The sequence below is a fragment of the Dendrobates tinctorius genome, unplaced genomic scaffold (assembly GCF_039654945.1).
Source record: "Dendrobates tinctorius isolate UK_male_01 unplaced genomic scaffold, ASM3965494v1 ptg000191l, whole genome shotgun sequence".
NCBI classification, from domain to species: domain Eukaryota; kingdom Metazoa; phylum Chordata; class Amphibia; order Anura; family Dendrobatidae; genus Dendrobates; species Dendrobates tinctorius.
In genome coordinates, this window is record NW_027361858.1 from 21,163,537 (window position 1) to 21,184,224 (window position 20,688).

At 43.8% G+C, this 20,688-nt stretch overlaps 1 protein-coding gene across 2 annotated transcripts in view; it reads left to right on the plus strand.

The window, feature by feature from the left end:
• Window positions 1-241: 241 nt before the first annotated feature.
• Window positions 242-20,688, plus strand: part of ADAMTSL1 (ADAMTS like 1) — a 487,614-nt gene continuing 467,167 nt past the window's right edge. The window contains exon 1 of one of the 2 annotated variants that reach the window (XM_073552482.1): window positions 242-691. In XM_073552482.1, the coding sequence (XP_073408583.1) occupies window positions 629-691 (63 nt within the window). In that variant the 5' untranslated portion in view covers window positions 242-628. The remainder of the gene's footprint in view (window positions 692-20,688) is intronic. The other variant, XM_073552481.1, reaches the window with a different exon arrangement.

The following is a 20,688-nucleotide window of genomic DNA, read 5'->3' on the forward strand; positions in this document are numbered from 1 at the left end:
GATATGAGATAGATAGATAGATAGGATATAAATAGATAGATGTTAGATAGATATGAGATAGATAAATGTGAGATAGATTGATGTGACAGATAGATAATAGATAGATATGGGATAGATACATATTAGATAAATATGAGATAGATATTAGATAGATAGTTATGAGAACTAGATATCAGATAGCTATGAGAAAGATATATAATTATGATATAGATAATAGATAGATGTGAGAGACGAGAAAAGAGAACCAGACGAGGATAGATGGCTCTATGGATGGACAGGCTTGTAGATAAGGCTGTTGCCTGCTTTTTCCTATAGAGAGGAGTCTCTTGCCGACACAAGGACAGACGGGGCGCCCCCACTAGTTCGGTGCGCAGCAGTGTGGCCGGCCTCACCCCCCGGTGGCACCGTGCAGGAGCCGGCTGGCTGTGCCCCTCTCCCCGGTTGTGGGGCCTGTGATTAGCAGCAGCAGGCTGATTGGCTGGCCGGGAGAGATTCCTGTGAGCCCCCACCACACGCCCCTTGGCTGAGGCGATGCGAGCAGAGCCGGTGTGTGTGGAGGCTGGCCCGCAGTGTGAGCAGCAGAGCTGGATGTGACAGCAGTCCCGGGCACCTCCTCCGGCTCGCAGTCATGGAGTGCTGCCGTGGGGCAGTGACTGGCACTCTGATGCTGGCCGTGGCATGCGTCCTCCTGGTAAATACTTTTCCTTCCTTGCTCTGCTGGGTTGGGACGGTGATGCCAGGCTGGTCCTGGCATTGTTGTGGTAGGGGTCTGTGCAGACTGGCATGCAGCAGGACCTCGGTTTGGGAGCGTTTTTCTTTAGTGAAGGTGCTGGGTTCATCTGCTGTGACCAGTAGCACGATTCTCTGTACTAGTCAGGGTTGCTGGGACCTGTAGTTCTTTGTGAACTCATAAACTGCATTGAATTTCTGTTGTGGGACTACTGCTCCCAGCAGCCTTACCTTGGAACCTGCTTTTTCCTTTCCCCGTCTATTCTGAGAAGTTCTTGGCAACATTATGTCTTGGCTGGCAGTCTCAGGACTAGAAGTCCCAGCTTGCAGTGCCAGTCAGTGTTGCTGGGGCTTGTAGTTCTCCATAAGCTGACCAAGCGCAAGCTGTTCGCTCACCTTTTCCTTTATCTGTTGAATACAGTCTTCCTGGCACTTGTAGTTCCTCTGTGGCTGTCCTGCACCTGTATCATCTGCTGGGGGCTCTTTCTTATTTTCCCAGAAATTGGCTGTTTCTGTCGGTTCATCTTCTGTGGGACTAGAAGTCACAGCATGCAGTGACATTGAGTGGACTTTACAAGCAGACTAACTATAGGTTACTCCTCCTTTTGGAATATATATCACACCACAAGATGATTTTTCTGGGAATTGTAGTTCCTCCTGATCTCTCCCGGTTTAGATTTGGATACAGTCTTGTGTTTGAGTGTTATTTGGGGTTTAATAAACATTTACTGTGTGTTACTATTTGTAAAATACAGAGGATTGTGATCTTATACTGTTATATTAGATTGGCATCACTCGAGTAATCGCTCATTTCTAATCAGCTACTGCACATCATCCGGCAGCTCGTCTCTGCTCATATGGTAAAGTCATTGTGAGCAGCATGTGTTATACTTCTTAGCAGTCTGATGCCCGCTCTAGGCTAAAAGCCAGACTATGTGGTACATCCCTGGACCCCGGTAGGGTGGGCTGGCAGCACAGGTGCCCCTGTATAGTAGCTGGAGGGCCCTGCCAGAGATGTCTGCTTGAGATTCACTTGTTTGCTGGATTTGTTCAGGGTTTCAGGGACTATCAAATAATCCGTCCCTGGAGGTGATCTGCAACAATGACCATGAGTGTCAGACGATGAAAATACATCAGACATGTACGTGGCATCAAGACCGTGGCACAATGGCTGCACCTACCAAGTGTTTACAGAACCCCAATTTAGTGGGCTTTTATTGCAGCACATGCAAGTTTCTAAAAATCTGCCAGTTTCTGTTATTTACCAGTCGTGCGATGAATTCACAAATATTCAATGACAGCCTGATGCTATAAATATATATATCTCAGTATATCTATATTAGCTCCGCATATAAGGCTCCATTCACATTAGCATCATGCATTCAGTTGATAAACTGTAGACTGTGAGCCCTCGCGGACAGGGTCCCCTCTCCTTATGTACTTGTGTGTCCCTTGTCTTACACATGTTTATTATACTTGTCTATATTTCCCCTTTTCACATGTAAAGCGCCATGGAATAAATGGCGCTATATAAATGCATAATAATAATAATAAACAGATTCATGATATCCATGAAAGATGTTCTTTTTATTTTCCAAATATATATTAATCCTGCTAGATCCCTAAATACCGTGCTGCAGACTTTAATATTTTTGCCATCAAAACTGTAAACACTCTGCAAGTTTGGGTTAAAAAAAGCAGTGTGAACAGAAGCTAAGGCAAGAAGCCCCAGTGTCGCTGTGTATGTTATGGCATCTGTACCATCCCCTAATCACCATCTGTGAGCTGTAAAGGGCACACTATTGTACATCCAGCACGTGCTTCCTGTTGGCCCAGGAGTTTGGGAGGCCCTTCAGTGGGTGACAGATCCTTCCAGGCAGGGAGGTTTATAGGGGTTTTCCAGGAGTTCCCGTAAGGTTCATATGGGCATGAAATGCTAACGTTTCATTGTACTTACCGCACTGATTCGGATTCACTCGTGCCAGACTGCTGAGACCTAAGGAACGGGGCAGTGCAGGAAACACTGTGAATCGGTAGTCTGAGAATAGAAACAGTTTTTACTTTGCTATTTGAAGATCATATTGTTCTGATTGTAAAATTCTGATGTACATTCGGAAAATGGAGATAAAATATCTAATGCCTGATACAGATCCTTTTTCCCCTGACACTATCTGTTGGGGGAGAGAAGAAGGCCTAAAAATGCTTAGGATATATGGTAGTTGGCCTGTCCTGCCAAAATCAGCAGCTGATTTACATCTAATATGTACGGGGGTCTTAAAAGGGTTGTGGCACAATCACATCTGATCACTTAAGGGTGTGTGCACACGCCGCGGATTCTGCTGCGGCTCCGCAGCGGATTTGGCCCTGCGGATCCGCAGCCGATCCTCATGCAATGTACGGTACCATGTTAGCCAATGGGATTTCAAAACCGCAGTGCCCACGATGCGGATTTTTCCGCGCGGATTTGCTGCGGTTTTAAATTCGCAGCATGTCAATTCTTTCTGCGGAATCTGCAGCGGTTTGACACCTGTTCCATTCTCAAGGTGTCAAACCGCAGGGGCAAACCGCTGGCGAATCCACAGGAAAACCCCAGGTCACTTTACCTGCGGTTTTACCTGCAAATCCACGCGGAAAAACCCGCAGGTGAATCCACACTGTGTGCACTCACCCTTAGTTTACATGGATGTTGAATTTCGTGGACCAGTCTGCAATATACAGACGTGGCTGGCTCCATTGCAGCTCTGCATGCTCGTCCGCACAGCTGACGGGTGTTTTGCTTGCGCTAGTTTGGTCTATAAATTTAGCCAAATTAGCTCATGCTGGGATTTTTTCATAAGGACCTGACATCCATGTGAAAAATAGCAACGTGGACTATCACATAGGCTAACATGGACCTTTGCACTCATGAACCAAAAACACGCCTATGTGAGCTTCCTATTAGGCTTTCTTCACATGTTGCATTTTTGCTGCGTTTTTTTTCTGCAGGCAAAACCCCTCTGCTTACAACAAGCAGGTCTTGCGGCGTTTTTCCGGATCCCAAAGTTCAGATTTGCTTCCACCACAGAAGCATGAACACTACAAGGCGTTAGGTCATCAATGCAAGACACATGTGAAACCATAAAACCATTTTGGAAAAAGGGCAAAGATTTTTATGTCTGAAAAAATAGTGACTATTCTGAACAAAAAAGTTCAAGAGTCCATGAAAAAATACATAATTACAGATATAATAGTGGGGGGAGATGAATTGGTCGGGAATAGTTTACCCAAGACATTGGCAGAGCATTGAGTTTGTAGGACACTGTTTACTGTTTATATATAATAATACGGTATATTCCTGGTATAAAAGTGACTGTGAGGTTCCGCACGCTCTCATTTGGGAAATATTAATTTCCTGGGGAATGTAGGTATGGATCTGGTTCATGGCTAGTTCCCTAGCCTGCACTCTAGCTTGAAAGGATGTTAAAGTTGAATGGGTGCCAAGTAAGAATACCAGCAAGCAATTATGCTATCTAGTAACTGTTAAGTGGCGTTAACTACAGGCTAGCATGCGGCACAAACCAAGCTTGTAGAAGGAGCCTCTACGTATTGGAGAGCACACAAGAGCACTAGATGGTGTCTGCTGATTTAGGCTGCGTTACTGGCAGCTGAAAGGGACAAGATCCACAATGTGACGGCTAATGAGCGGCCGTTACTACATGTCAGGGTATGCGTGAATTTCCCTGCAGCAGACAGCTTGCCGCATTTACATTGAAAATATTGTTATTACGTATTGTTCTGCCGGGGGGGTAGACATAACAGTGTGTCTAGTGACTTATCACAGTTTGCATGAAGGGGCAACCTTGGCCAAGGTCTTTGCACGATACAGTTTAACCATTTCATCAGTAGAGGGGAGAGAGATGGTAACCTTGTTTGTTTAGAACTTGTTTTCTCTCTTTTTTTAGGCTGTTGCATTTTTCATGTAACTATTTTATCAGCCACTTTTGTGACAAGCTTTTATTTTGAAAAGGGTTAAAAAGGAGTGAAGATTGGTGTCAGCACCCTCACTGGTATTCTCAGCCTTCTGCTAAGTGGGTGCCAGTACTCTCGGTTGTGCTGTATGAAGATTGTCATCACTCTCTGTCAGTTCCTGTCCCCAGTTTGGCTTACACTGTAATCTCCCTAATGACTCCCGTACATGTGTGCACTAAGGCATACGGCAATGTGAGGCGTGCACTCAGTGTCAGGCTGAAGAACATTGGGCCCACCGGAGGATTTGATTCTGAGGGCCCAGCTTTCTCCCACTTTGAAGAGCCCCAAAGCAACTGCAAGGTTTGCCCTATGAACTCTCCTGAAGGAGAAGCCAGGGCCCTCCGGAGGATTCTCCAGTTCTCTGGTGGGCCAGTCAAACCCTGCGTACACTATGGATCCACAGTGTGGACCCATACTGCAGTCCGTGAGTCACTAGCTAGTGCTTCTGTGAGGTATTTTATTCTCCCCTAAAAGTGCTTCCAGAAGAATATCTCCAAATTCAGCACACACTACTGCATTTTTTCTACATGTGCGGCTGTAAAATTTGAGGCACATTGAGGTATGATATACATGTGTATAATGCTATAGGTGCTGTATTTAGGCTTCTTGAATTTTGAATACTACATTTTTGTTAGTGATATGGGCATGAGGCTTTAATCTGGCCATACACATTACATTAAGGTGGGACCAGTTGACTAATGTTAGCCGAATCCATTGGCAGCTGAGGTTAGTAAGGATCAGGCAGATGGATTTAAGCTGCCCAGTCATTTTGCTTCTGCTATATAAAGGAGTGTGGCATCTTTTTCCCTCTTTTCCTACTGAGACCACAAGTCACGTTTTTGCTTTGTTTTTAAGCTGGGATTAAATCTTAAAGGGGGACAAGTATATAGGAAAGCATAGCTGCAGATTTCCAACATGAGCCAGGTTCTTTCAGTTGCTCCTTAGCACCAGAATACAAGTTTCTCCAATGTTGTCATGTATGGCTCCTACCAAAGCAGCAGCCTGCTGAATTGGAAGAAATGTGGGCATCCTCTGTGAACGCGAAGCTGTGCTCTACCTTATTTTTACCTTCTTTAGGAAAGAAATCATAGACAGCTGGCTGGAGGGAAACTGTTGGGGTTTTATGAATCTGTTATAAAACTAGAAACCCTGGCTAGCATGGCTGGAATATGTGAGCCAAGCAGCACGATGCCTGTGCCAGGACAATTACATAAAGCTTTGCAGAAATGCCTTCATGGCAGGCCTCAAGCACGGATCCCCTGTCTACCAGTATGCTCGGCAGTGACTCTGAAGGCTCATCCATGAGGACACTCCTGTTTCGCTGCACATGTAACCTCCAGGGATCCACTCATAGCTCCAGGCTTAATCTAAAACAAAGCAAGTTCTAATTTAAAGCAGTTTATCCTGAGAGACTCATATGATCATCTACTGGCTCGGCTCCTATCATTCTGGAAAAGATTAAGAAAATTTACGCCAGAAGCACTGAGCACTGTCAGGTGTCCACATGGGTAGCATGTCTCGATTTCTAGACCCCGGTTACTTCTTTCACGTCTGTGTTTCTTTGCGGGAAGGTTAACAGCAAGATTTGCACTATATACTGTATATCTAATAAATGCATAGGCTTTTGCTTTCTGATTACTAATACAAATGCAATTTTGGTAATCTGCATTTGTAATGACCAAAGTAATCCAGTTTAATATTGGTGGGATCCAGTGACATCTAACGTGTATGGGGCTTTCCAGCAGTCCCATGACAATAGATGTTGGGGAGAGTACATATCCGACTTTCTGTCCGGTCCAAATCTTTAAGTCTGTAGCCTCTCTGTGTGACTGCAGAATTATGAATCCCCCCTGCGCCCGCAGTGTGCATAGCGGGGATTCGCTGGTTTCTAAACCAGGACCTGAGGGTATGTATGAGATAGGCCGGGATCACACTACCGTGTGTGATGCGAGAAACTCGCACGAGTCTCCGGGACCGGAGTGTGTGGCTGCATAGAAATACATGCAGCCACACACTCCGGGTGCGAGTGCTAGCGGCAGTGTCGGATATAAATACGAGAGACTCGCGCAACTTTCTCACATTGCACTCGCAAGTGTGACCCCCGGCCTAACAAAGATTATCAGCTGATCACTGAGTGCGTCCAGCATCCCACATCAACTCTTGTAGAAAAATTATACGGTGGCTAATCAGATGACTACATGATGACGGCTTATTAGTTGTCATACATGGATAGCTTAAATATTTATTTTCGAAAATACAGTGTATAAAAATTTGACCTATTTTGTGTGCAGCTTCCAAAGATTAATCTGCCTTCTGATCAGCCCTGTCACCAAAGGCATTTTTAAAGGGAACCTGTCATATTATACATGTAGTCTGTTCTGTGGACATCATGGCATAGAGCAGAAGAAGATGAGAAGAATCATATAGGGGTTTGTTGGAAAACGTTCATTATAACTAGTATTTTATTCATTGAGATCCCTGGTGTTTATATGCAAGAGTCCATTTGACGGTCCTCCTCAATGTTTGACAGCTATCTCTGCATGCCCAGTCATTATGCAATCACCAGAGAGTTCAATAAATAAAATGCAAGTTTTAATGATTTTTTTTTCCACAAAAATTTATGTTTGATCAGCTTCTCCTGCTCTATGAGGCTGTGTGCACACGCTGCGGAAAAGGTGCGGATTCATCCGCGCGGATTTTGTACAATCCGCAGGTGAAACCGCAGGTCAAAAGACCTGCGGTTTTACCTGCGGATTGCTCTGCGGTTTTGCCCTGCGGTTTTTCATCTCCTCAATGGAGGAGATGGCAAACCGCAGGAGAATCCGCAGAAAGAATTGACATGTCAATTCTTTCTGCGGATTGAAAACCGCAGATAATCCGCGCGGAAAATTCCGCACCGTCTGCACTGCGGTTTTTGATTCCCATAGGGAATCATTGTACTGTACACCGCAGCGGCCAAAACCGCTGCGGAACCGCAGCAAAATCCGCAGCGTGTGCACACAGCCTAACAATCTGCCTGCAGATCAGATACCATTTTCACCATGATAGGTTCACTTTAAAGGGAATCCGTCAGCATGTTTTTGCTGTGTACTCTGAAGACAGCAGGAGATAGGGGCTGAAACACAGATTTCAGCGACGTGTCACTTATCAAGCTGTTTTACCTTAATGAAGATTTTATTACCTGGTGATTATTAATGTCTGGAGTACATCAGGATTGTGCTTGCTAGTCCAACTCCGCCCCCTCCTGTGATAAGTAGCTCACTGTCTATAGACAATGTATACAGAGAGCCTGGTGTAGGCGGGGTTAGCTTTCTCAGCTCTGCTTCATGCTAAATATGAAAACTCTGATTGTATCAGAACTGCTGCACTCAGTAATCTAAGAGATACATAGTTGGAATTAGGTTCTTTTTGCCTGCATTATGCTGCTCTCAGATGAAATAGAAAACAACTGCTGACGGATACCCTTTAAACAGTAGTGTCTTCAAAGTTATCTATTAATTCCAGTCAAATAGGAAATGATTGAAATATCTCTACCATATGAGACTTTTCTAAAGTAGAAATGCATGTATTAACTATTATACACATTCTGCCATACGTTACGAAAGTAAATAAAGCGCCAGCTACCATCCGGGTAGTGGTGGCCTAGTGGTATGCATGCACCTAGCACTTGAGAAGAGCGTTCATTTTCAGGAGCAGGAGGGGTTTATGAATCAGCGATCACAGTTAACTTCAGGTCAAGTTCCAACAGTTCTTGGAACCGCTGCAGCTAATGAACAGGGTTCACTTGCAGTTAAAAACAAGCCATTTAACCATTCCAAGAACACTGTGCTACATATGATGAAGTCATGGCAATTATATCACGTTTTATTCCAATATTTGTACATTATCGTAACAGTTCTTTTCCTGTGTGGTGAAAAGTGTTGCAGCTCTAAGCAGATATTACAAATTTATATCTTCTCATAGGATGAGGTCAATTTGAAATTAGGCACATATTGCCTAAATCTTGAAGAAAACAGATGGTTAAGATGAAATCTACCTAATAAAGCATTTTGCTTTTAGCACTGAGCCATAAGCTTTGAACAATGGATGGCCTAGTCCAGGCTGCTATGGCATGTTGGATGTTGTAGTTTCATAACAGCGATGTGATCCCTGGCCTAGTCCAATGGTACCACAGATATTCAGGTTTTCAACGGTAGCAATGTTTCTTTAAAAAAGGTCTGCTGTTATTTTAGCTGAGATCTGATTAGATATGTTGAAGGTGTTATGTATACTTTTTTCCTTTTCCTTTGTAGCGCAGTGCTAACTCTGAGCCGGTTGAGCAGACCGGCTGGTCAGTAGGAACATTGTGCCTAACAACCATGGTCTTATGATAGGCAGCACATCCCTAGTAATCATTCTTTTTCAGATTAGTAAGATCTCAGTCATAGGTAGAGTTGCTGAAAATCCTAGAAAGCGATTCATCTATGTGCTTTCGACAACAAACTGGGGTAAAACACTTTGAAAAGTCGCAAAGTGTTGGGACTTTTGGCCAGTTTGAAGGCGCTCCTCCTAAATAGGCAGAGCTGGGGGAGAAGCCGAGTTGAGGTGTGACTATACGCGGCTGCCAAATTAATCAAAAGTACCAGCCTTATGAACTCCAGTAATATGCCACTGAGAAGATGCGCTGAATTCATTCAGTTGTGTATGCCTCTTAATGATTTTGACTCACCGTACTCCATCAAGCGTTCTATTAAGACTGGCATGCACGATGCCTGCATTAATGAATCAGCGCCTTAGTGCATAGACTGGGCAAGGAGGCTTGACAAGATGTAAATCACATCTTTTTGTCCTAACTTACTGTCACATAGAATTATATGGAATATCTAAGAACAAACTGTCAATGTTGCCAATAGCAGCCAATCAGAGCTGATATTAGATTTTTTAAATGGGTCTGGAAAAAGGAAAGCTGACTTGTGATTGCTTGGTATGGACAACAAGGCCTGTTTTACTCTTAAAGCAGTTGTCCAGTGAAAGTTTCCACCTATTCTCTGGCTAGTGATAACATGTTGCTCATTGGAACCTATACTGATTAGCAGGCCCGGGAACATACACCCCTTTAAGATGGAGCAGCAGAGCTCATGCTTGACCAGTGCTCCATTCATTCTCTACATGGCTGCCGAAACTATATGCTCGCCTCCTTCTGGCAGCTCTGTAAAGAATTCATGGAGTGGCAATTGGGCCGCCGAACTGCCATGCCATTTTGTAATCAGGATAAAAGTTCCCCATCAGTGACAAAAAGGACAATCGGTGCAGGTCCCACCAATCAGCAAGTTTTCCTTTATCATTGGAATAGGGCATAACTTGTTTTAACTGGACACCTCCTTTAAGCAGTTTACATAAACCTGCTCTTTAGTTCATTACGGGTATCATGTGTGATGTTCCATTAATACGTATATCCATGCATTCCTTCCTATGTATGTATCTGATGTGCTTGTTACAGCATCTATGCCATTCTTTTGGTATCCTCATTCATACATCACTGTAAGTGCCTAATTATCATATGAATACAGATGATTTGCACTGGTTACTTTTTTCCTTCCACAGGTTCTCTTCTCTCAGGGCTGCTTATAGGCACAAATCTACTGTGTCTATGGAGAAACCTAGCTGTGCTGCTCCTTACTGATCTCACATAAAGCCTTACAGTACATTCTGACGTTAGTTGAAATACTAGATATTAAATTCATATTGAGTAAATAAAGCTCAGATGAAGCCCCTTTCTCCCGTCATTGAGCTGCTCATTGTTATACGGTGCAGCTGTTCAGTAGTAGACGGCCATATGTAGTAGGTAGAAAGGATCATCATGTGCTTTTATGATGTTTTCCTCTGTAAAAGGTTGTAACCTCATATCCAGGGAACATCTAGTGGTTCCCCTTCTTTGTGATGTCAGAATGAGTAAAACAGATCCTCTAGTCAGGCAAGGTGGAAATCAGAGCTATTTCCCGTAGATGTCCTGATAGGGGTTCATCAAGTGCACATCTTCGAGGAGTTTTTGGAGCTGTTTCTAACACTTTGCCGGATGGACACTTTAACAGATTTTCCTTCTGTTACACTTTTTAATAAAAAGCCAATAAAAACAATCTGACTCTTATTTACGCTAAATAGAATCCAGCTGACATTACGACCTGCCCCTGACATCTGCGTGCTCATCAAGAGCCAGATTCAACCCACCTCCATTCAGGCTTGTTGACTCATTTTTGTGCTTCTTCTGCACCGCTTTGTTCTATGTGATGCTGATGCTAAAATCAAAGCAAGTGCAGGTGGAGCGTTCAAGAGCTTTCTCGGCCATTTCTTACATAGAGCAGGCACAGAGAGAGCTTTTCTCTTGCTAACATGTGGCACTCAGCCCCCGCTATTATTTCAGTGGGTTCTTTACAGCATATGACCACAGGTCTAAGTGGAGCCATTGTATATAGAGAATAGATAACTCCTTGGACCTCAGCCATGGCAGCAAGGCTTTCAAGCAAGGCGTTCACTTTGAGTGCTTAGATCAATTTAGTCATCTATTTAGAGGCAGCAAATTCATTTACTGAGTCTGCTAAGGTCTTGCTGCATAATTGCAGTGAACAATGACTGAAAGGAAAAAGTAATTGCTGGTAGTGAAGTACTGTATCTCTAGCTGTTATAAATGAAGAAAGATATCGCTCATTACAATTTCTGTATATGCCTTTCTGACATTTTAGGTTGTAGTGATATCTATTTACACCTTTTAGTTTTACCCTTTATGCACTCTGAACAATAGTAGGACCAATAAACAATAGTAGGACCTACTCTTTAGGCTACGTTCACATCATGTTTTCTCCTATGTTCAGTGGTTCTATCAGGGGTTACGTCTGGACCCTCACAGAATGATCTTAGGTCGTATGTGCTCGTGGATCCTTTGACCAAAATGATGCAGATAGAGATACCATGTGTTCTGTCGTGCATCATTTTCGACCATATACAATTATTGGAGGCGACCAACAAAACATAGTCAAATGCGTCTTGCTGTCTGCCCCCTGTGACTCAGTCTGCATCATTATAGTCAGTGGCCTGGTCGGCATATGCGCGCTAATCCCTTTTTGTGGGAGTTCGGACGCGAGCCCCAACGGAGCCCTGAACATAGCGTCAAACGATATGTGAACCCAGCCTAAAGTGACCCTCCTTCCCCAAAGTTAAAAGTGATTATACAGTTCTAACGTACTCTATGCAACATTGAAATTGCAACACTAAGAAATAAGTTACTAATATGCAAATGATGAAAAAAATGGAAACAATCTCATTTTATTCAATATCAATTATGAGCACCACGTACAAAAATATTTTGACATTCTATCAGAAAGGTTATTAAATGGTTGTCTGAGGAGCGTTCTGCCATGCTGAGTGCACTTGGGCACACAAAACATCAGATGTTGAAGCAGCTGTGCATTTAATATGTAGGGAGGAGGGTCGCTTTAAGGTGCCCACGCTTGGCCAACAGATACCTGCCACATGAAAGGCTATAGGGAACAATCTACAAACTTTAATTTTTTTATTGCCTTTCCTTTTTTTATTTTTATCGTATGTTGGATTTTTTCAAAATGCCTCATGTTCTAAGTATGGCCTTTTTTTCTGCCATTTTTTCCCCATGTGCTTCTCACTGTAGGACTTAAAAAAAGCCAAGCGAGCACCTTTTACGTACATATTTAATGAATTAAAAAAACAAACCAAAATGCTTGTAAAAAAACATAAAAAATGAATGTCCCTGAAAAGCTGAAAAAATTGTATGTGAAGGAGGCCTTATGCCTATTTTTGTTTAACTATTTTATGCCACACAAACTATGGTTAGAAACCATTTAATATAGTACAAAAGTGATTTTCAAGTATTAATATAATACATTTTAAAGGGGTTCTGTAAGAATGAGATATAATGGTGTGCCTGATATAATTCCTAGTTACGTGTCAGTACGGACTGCATACTCAAGACATACAGCTCCCGAGAGCTGTGTGTCAATTGAAAAGAGCTCTCTCACACATCCCTCAGTCCACAGGGAGCAGGGCTGCCACATGTAAAGAAATATGTTTTAACCCACGTTGTGCTCAGGGAGTAGATCTTCAGCTTCATCCTCCTCTTCATTTGTCAATCTGACAGCTCTACAGCAGTGCTCAGAGACTGACTGCACCCAATTGGAAAGCAAACATTATTATTATTATTTATATATATAATACCATTAATTCCATGGTGCTGTACATGAGACGGGGTTACATCAAAATACAAAGGTCACTTACAGTAAACTAACAATGACAGACTGATACAGAGGGGAGAGGTCAGGGGTTGCAGTAGCTCCGATGATGTTGAGGTGGCCGTGTGGTTATTACAGGTTGTAAGCTTTTTTGAAGAGATGGGTTTTCAGGTTCCGTTTGAAGGATCCAAATGTGGTGGATAATCGGACGTGTTGGGGCACAGAATTCCTGAGGATGGGGGATATTCGGGAGAAGTATTGGAGGCGATCTGGTGAGGTGCGAATAAGCGTGAAGGAGAGGAGGTCTTTGGAGGACCTGAGATTACGTGAGGGAAGATATTGAGAGATTAGTTCGGAAATATATGGAGGAGAAATGTTGGTAGAGTGAGGGTTGAGGAAAGGACGGATTCTGGAAATATTTTTGAGCTGGTGGTGAGAGCTTGGATGTGTGGTTGAAGGACATGGCAGAGTCAAGAGTTACTCCGAGGCAGCAGATTACTGGGACAGGGGAAAATGCGAATTCATTTAAGGTACTGTCACACTTAGCGATGCACCAGCGATCCCGACCAGCGATATGACGCGGTCAGGATCGCTGGTCAATCTCTAAGTGGTCGCTAGTGAGCTGCCACACAGGCAGATCTCACCAGCGACATAGCAGGGGTCGCTACTTACCTGTCAGATGAGGTGATCCTGACGTCCTCCCGCCCACGTCCATGCGTCGCTCATAGGCGCCACAGGAAGCCCAGCAGGAAGCTGACGACGAGAAATGGTCTAGGACGTTCTCGCCTGATCAGCGATAATCAGCTGGGGAGCCGGTCGGAGGTAAGTATCAGACATAACGATATCGCTAGCAATATCGCTGCTACGTCACAAAAACCAGTGACGTTACAGCGATATTGCTAGCGATATCGCTTAGTGTGACAGGCCCTTTATTGTGATAGATCAGGTAGGGAAGGTATGCGAGATGGAGGAAAGATAATCAGTTCATATTTGTCCATATTGAGTTTGAGGAAGCGAGGGGAGAAGAAGACAGATATGGCTGATAGATACTCTGGGATTCTGGAGAGCAAGAGAGTTGACATCTGGGCCAGAGAGGCAGATTTGAGTGTCATCAACAAATAGATGGTACTGGAAGCCATAGGACTTTATGAACTGTCCCAGGCCAAGGATATATATTGAGAAGAGAAGGGGTCCTAGGACAGAGCCTTGAGGGACACCAGCAGAGAGGGGGCGAGATGAAGAGGTAGTATGGGAGTAGGAAACGCTAAATGTGCGGTTGGTAAGGTATGAGGAGATCCAGGATAGGGCAAGGTATTTGACACCAAAGGAAGAGAGGATCTGTAGTAGGAGGCAGTGGTCAACTGTGTCGAAGGCAGAGGACAGATCTAGAAGTAGGAGTATAGAGAATTGTCTGTTAGCTTTGGCTGTAAGTCTTTCGTAAGTTTGGTCAGGGTAGTCTCAGTGGAATGGTGGGGATGGAAGCCAGAATGTAGGTTGTCGAAGAGCGAGTTAGAGGAATGAGAGGAATGTTCCGCGTGGACGTGCTGCTCAAGAGTTTGGAAGCAGATGGGAGCAAAGATATGGGGCGATAGCTGGACATAGCGCTCGGGTCAAGGGATGGCTTTTTGAGGATAGGTGTGATTGTGGCATGTTTGAAAGCAGAGGGGAAGGTATGGGAAGTTGGTGATAGATTGAAGAGATGGGTTAGGGATGGGATTAGTGTAGTGGTGAGGTTGGGGATGAGGTGGGATGGGATGGGGTCAAATGCACAAGTGGTGAGGGGTAATTTGAAGAGAAGATGAGCAAGCTGTCCTTCAGTGATTTTGGAGAGGGAGGTTATGGGGTTAGGGCATTGGTCTGGCATACAAAGGGATTGTGGTGGTCAGACAACAAAGACTTGCCTTGTTTGGTCTATCTTATTTTTGAAGTGCATGGCAAAGTTCTCAAGGAGATTAGGGAGGTTGGAGGGGGCAGTGGTGGGCGGAGGAGGGAGTTAAAAGTGTTGAACAACTGTTTGGGGTTGTGGGATAAGGAAGATAAAAGGGATGTAAAGTAGGCCTGTTTAGCAGAGGTGAGAGCTGATTTGAATGCAAGTGTTACATTGAGAAGGATGAAGCTGGAGATAAGGAGGAATAGATATATTTCTTCACATATCACAACCCTGCTCCCTGATGACTGAGGTGTGTGATAAAGCTCTTGTTATTTGAGACACAGGTGTTAGGAGCTGTATGTCTTCAGACTGCAACCCGTCCTGACATGTGACTCAGAAGGGCATCAGTTTGCGGAGGACATTTTTTTTCTTCTAATTTTCGGAGAATCCCTTTAAAGCTAATCTGTCAGTAGGATCAACAACCCTCCTCTGCCATCTATATGGGCATGTAGTTCATAGGGAGCTGGATAAAATGATACCTTGATATCTGCGATCTGATCTTTTATTCCAGAGAAATCCATGTTTTTGTTACGTAAATGAGCTGTTCAGGACTATGGGCTGGACACTGATCTGCATGAGAATCTGTCTTCAAAATGTATGTCCTATGGAAGGGGGAGATACCAGTGGGATCTGTAATGACTGCTCTCCTGATTTCATTTAAAAGAAATGCTGGAGAAAGATTCTCATGCAGATCAGCGTTCAGCCCATAGATTTTAACAGCTCATTTACATATTGGAAAAACATGGATTTCTCTGGAACAAGACATCGAATCACAGATGTCAAGGAATCATTTTCTTCAGCTTCCTATGATCTACATGCACATATAGATGGCTTAGGAGGGTTGACAGATTCCCTTTTAAGTCTTTTTTTTTTTTGGAAAAAGAGTGAAGAGACTGTTAGAAGTTTTCTGTCCTTGCTATACTGGGTTCATAGACTTGATATACTTGGACTGCAGCGGCAATGCACACTGTCTAATAATATAGAGCATGTGCATACTCAACACTCCAGCCCAACACCTTTTTAAGAAGACTGCTTCCATTTAACAACAGTAAGGAAGGAATACGCTATTCATGCGCTGCATCCTGTCATCAGGGTATCTTTCTCTGCACTATTACAAGTACAGCTGTGTATAGGAAGGAAATTGAGATATGCTCCAGTCACTGTTGGTCATCTATCATCAAATGAATATATTTTATTTTCTGTCAGGAAAGTATTTTTTGTTATCAGGTCAGATAGTGGAGCTGGTTCTCTCTTAGTCTGGAGCATATATACTGTAGGTCTGGTTCTGATTTACAGCATGATTATTGTTTCTCTCTGTGGACACTAGGGGGCTCAGTTGAGCTCTTTTTTGATTTGGTACATATATGCTATATTTTTTATATTTTACTGTGATGTACAAATCTGTCCTTCATTTATGTCTCATACTGGCAAGCTTACCCATCTCTGGCAGTCTGGTTACTCCAACACCCTTTTTCTGCAACGTGTTTATTTGTTTACCAAGTAGCAAAACTCTCCCATACACACTTACACTAATGCCAGACGACAGTCTAACATGTATAGGGGCCCCCGACATCATCTGTCGCTGGAGTTAAAGGGGTATTCCCATTTTCAAGATCCTGTCTCAATATGTAGTAGGTGTAATAATAATAATAATATTAGCAAATCCCTCCAATTAGAAATGTAGTACAGTTTTTCTGATTCACTATGTCTCTTTCCTCATGTGCAGGCATTGCAGGACCTTAGGTATCCATGGTTATGTCCACTAATAAAGTGATAGCTAGCTGCTAGTGGTCGTAACCAAGGATACCTAAGGTCCTGCAAAGCCTCCACATGAAGAAAGAGACATAGCGAATCAGAAAAACTGTACTGCATTTCTAATTGAAGGGATTTGCTAATATTATTATTATTACACCTACTACATATTGGGATAGGATCTTGCAGATGGGAGTAACACTTTAAGGATCCGGAATGGTTGATTCCAACCTTGGCTCTCAAAGAACAAAGGAGTGCACGGTCAAGTGATCATTCATGTGTATGGGAGAAACGGCTGAAATAAATGCTGGGCAAACAGTCGGCTGAACCATCATTGGGCCGTAAACTATCTAAATTATATGGGGTGGTGAGGAATTACATATGCTGAAAAAATCCCATCTCCAGGTAATGTGATGTAGCTGTGATTATAGGTCAAGCTGTTTCTTATGAATCCTATACAAATCAAACACTGTGAATATATTCCGTTTTCATGCAGCATGAGGAATTAATTGCCTTGCTTTGTAAATAAATTGTGACTGGTCATTTATATTAAAAAAATGTATACATAAATCATGTTTTCTGCAAAACATAAAACAATTGAGTCTTATTCATTACTAGATGTGTGCGGGAGGTCAGTGACATCACGATGGGGGCAGCTTTGTGGCACTGGGGGTGGCGGCCCACCCACTTCCATGCAGTCACAACCGGCAGGAAAGACTGTGTTTTGCGGCCTGTGCTTTAGATGGTGTGCGGCGCCACCAGAGGGTGGGTGCACCCAATCTCCAGCACAGGCCTCAAGCCGTGGCCTTTCCTGCCGGCTGTGACTGCAGGAGGTGGGCAGGCAGCGGCGGGATCCAGCGTGTATAGTCAGGTGGTGGGTCCTGGCGGGTGTCCGGCAGCGGCATCCCCCTCATTACACCCTCTCATTACACCCCCTCATTATACCCTCTCATTATACCCCCTTCATTACACCCCTCTCGTTATATCCCCTCATTACACCCCTTTCACAGCCTTGTGATCGCTGCGGCGGCCTGGATCCGAGCGGCAACTGGGATCTGAGCTGCGGCTGGGATCCAAGCAGCGGCCGGGATCCCAGTGGCGTTCAGGACCGCAGCGGCGTTCGGGATCGCCGCTGCAGCCTGGATCCGAGCTGCAGCTGTGATTCCAGCGGCGGTTGGGATCGCAGTGGTAGCCTGGATCCGAGCGGCAGCTGGGATCCCAGTGGCGTTCGGGATCGTAGCGGCGGCCTGGATCTGTGCAGCGGTCGGGGTCTGAGCGACATCACTTGGGTGTTCCAAAATGGCGGTCGTCGTACTTCCGGTGCAGCGCAGTGGATTGTGGGATTCGGGGACATCCAGACAGATGTGGATGACAGACAATTTAAGGCAATTATATATATATATAGGTTTTTTTTCCCCATGTATTATGTTTCTAAGTCACTTTTCCCTTTAGATATGATGGGTATAACAGGTCTGTTGTCTAGAGGATCCCCCAAAAATCCTTGTAAAAGCTATGGAGTATGTGTCAGGGACCCATTATCTTAACATCAAAATTAGTACTACGCTGTTCTGGCCGGCAAAAATTTCTGAACAGAAAAAAAATGACAATGTGAACATAACTATATATGGAGAGTAGAGATGAACGAATCTATTGAAATTTGAGTTTATCTTCTGCAAAAATTATATAATTGGTGAATCACAAGTTATTCAGTTGCCGTGAAGAAACATGTAGAACACTCTGAGGTCTTCTAGGACTGTATCCAACCCCTTTCAAGTTGTTCCTTGCAAAAACAGCCTTAGGGTGTGTGCAGACGCTGCGGAATCCGCTGCGGATTAATCCGCACGGATTTTGCAAAAACCGCAGATAAACCGCAGGTCAAAAGACCTGCGGATTATCTGCGGTTTTGCCTGCGGTTTGGTCCTGCGGATTCACCATCTCCACAATGGTGGAGATAGGAACCCGCTGCGGATTCCGCAGAAAGAATTGACATGTCATTTCTTTCTGCGGTTTCAAAACCGCAGCAAATCCGCGCGGATTTTTCCGCAACGTCAGCACAGCGTTTTTTTTTTACCATTCATTTGAATGGTACTGTACACCGCAGCTAAAACTGCTGCGGGTCCGCAGCGGCCAAAACCGCTGCGGAAACGCAGCGGAATCCACAGCGTGTGCACGCAGCCTTACAGCTCTCATACACATTAGGTTAACATTGGTCAAGCCTGTGAATATCGGCAGTCTAATGTCTATGGGGGACTACGACTCTGATAGTTTGATTTCGAATTAACAATCATTTTGTTCTTAGGGCGTTAATCCACTGCCAGGAGAGTCCGGACCTTTCTCATAAAGAACACAGGAGAGCTCGGCAGAATGAGCATTCTTGTGTATGGGAAAGTCGGACGAAATAGCTGCCGACTAAATGATAGATGGATATCTTTGGTGTATGGTGCTCCATAGTAATATCAAAGTGATCACAACATATATGGCTTTTTGTAAGCCAATGGTAACCGTTCTTTACTGCTGTGCTGTCCCACACTATAATGTTGACCTAGTATTTTATGGCTTTCACTCCCCATTTCTTTTGCTGAACTGTGATATCCACTCACTATTCAGATTTACCACAATATGGCTGCTAGATTCCCTACTGATACTTTTATACCGGCTATAATAGTTCTTCCTGATTGGTTGTGGTATATTATGTGATTTGAAAGCGTGAACGCATTGTGGGGAAGCCTGCCTAGCAGTGCCTGAAGTCATTTGAGCCAGTTTTGGCTGATGCAGTATTCTGCAATCTTTAAAATAGTAGTGACAGTTTTAGGCGATTTTCACAAATTGTATGAATTCGACGGCCTTAGGGTCTTCCTTAAACGTACTACTCAATTTCGATTCACAGCGAATCAATTCGCTCATCTTTAATTGAGATACTTAATAAGGATTTATTTGGGAATTTCATAAAGTTTACATATGGGTATGTCAGGAAAAGACAAGCTATATGTTATGACAGTCTTTAGTCTGAAACTGACCTAAAGACACTGGTTGTCATAACATAAGACATTACCGCAAGCTATTGCAAAATTGCTATCAATCGTGAACATACATAATATCAATATAAGATTATATTACTGGTCATGCCAAGTGCAGTTTTCGCAAAGGCCGATAAAAAATGACACAAGTACACTATGGTAGTATGGCTGAAGAACATGATCATCATGGTCAACTGGGGATGAAAAGGAAGCATTCAGGCTGGATCTAAACTAATATTGCAACTGTAAACAGTTTGTTTTCCAAAAACTGGACTGCTAAAGCCTACATGTATGAGGAGCATGAAATAATTAAAGAACTTGTCTCGGATCAATTGAAAACAGGCCAATGAGGGGAAATGTGATAAAATATTAAAAATGTTATGTCCCTGCAAATCCCCCTCTAGACCAGACCCCCTTCTCTAGTACTTTCTGCTAGTCTTTATATAATTGACTACAGCTTTGATGTGACATTGAAACAATCACTGCTGCAGCCAATCACAGAACTCAGCGAATATTCCACTGAGGTCATTGATCGGCTGCAGTCGTCTTGTGTATAAACAGCACATCATCACTGAAGCCAACTGTCAGGCAGCATAACAGAGCAATGGAGGATGAAGCAAGTATGAAATCCTGTCTTTCCCCCCACTCCTAATGGCCTGTTGATCCTGGGCAACCCTCTTAATTATTACCGCATGCTGTTTGTGCATTATCCTGGGATTGCATGACAACTTTGGACGTGTGATATTAAGATTGCAATATGGTGTTGCTAAAATTGCAATTCTTGATATGGAATGAGGTCACATCAAAATCCTGCAGGCTTTGATTTCTGGATAAAATGATAACATCACAGATCGTTGAAACACTATTTCCGGCTCCCCTGCAGGGCATGGTCCCTGGCATGCTCCCTGTCTCCATGTTTTGTGCATACACAGGCTCCCCTGCTCTTAAAGGGGCCACGTTCAACCATAGTAAAAAGCCCTCAGCCAATGGCTGGGAGGCATTTAGTACAACAGTA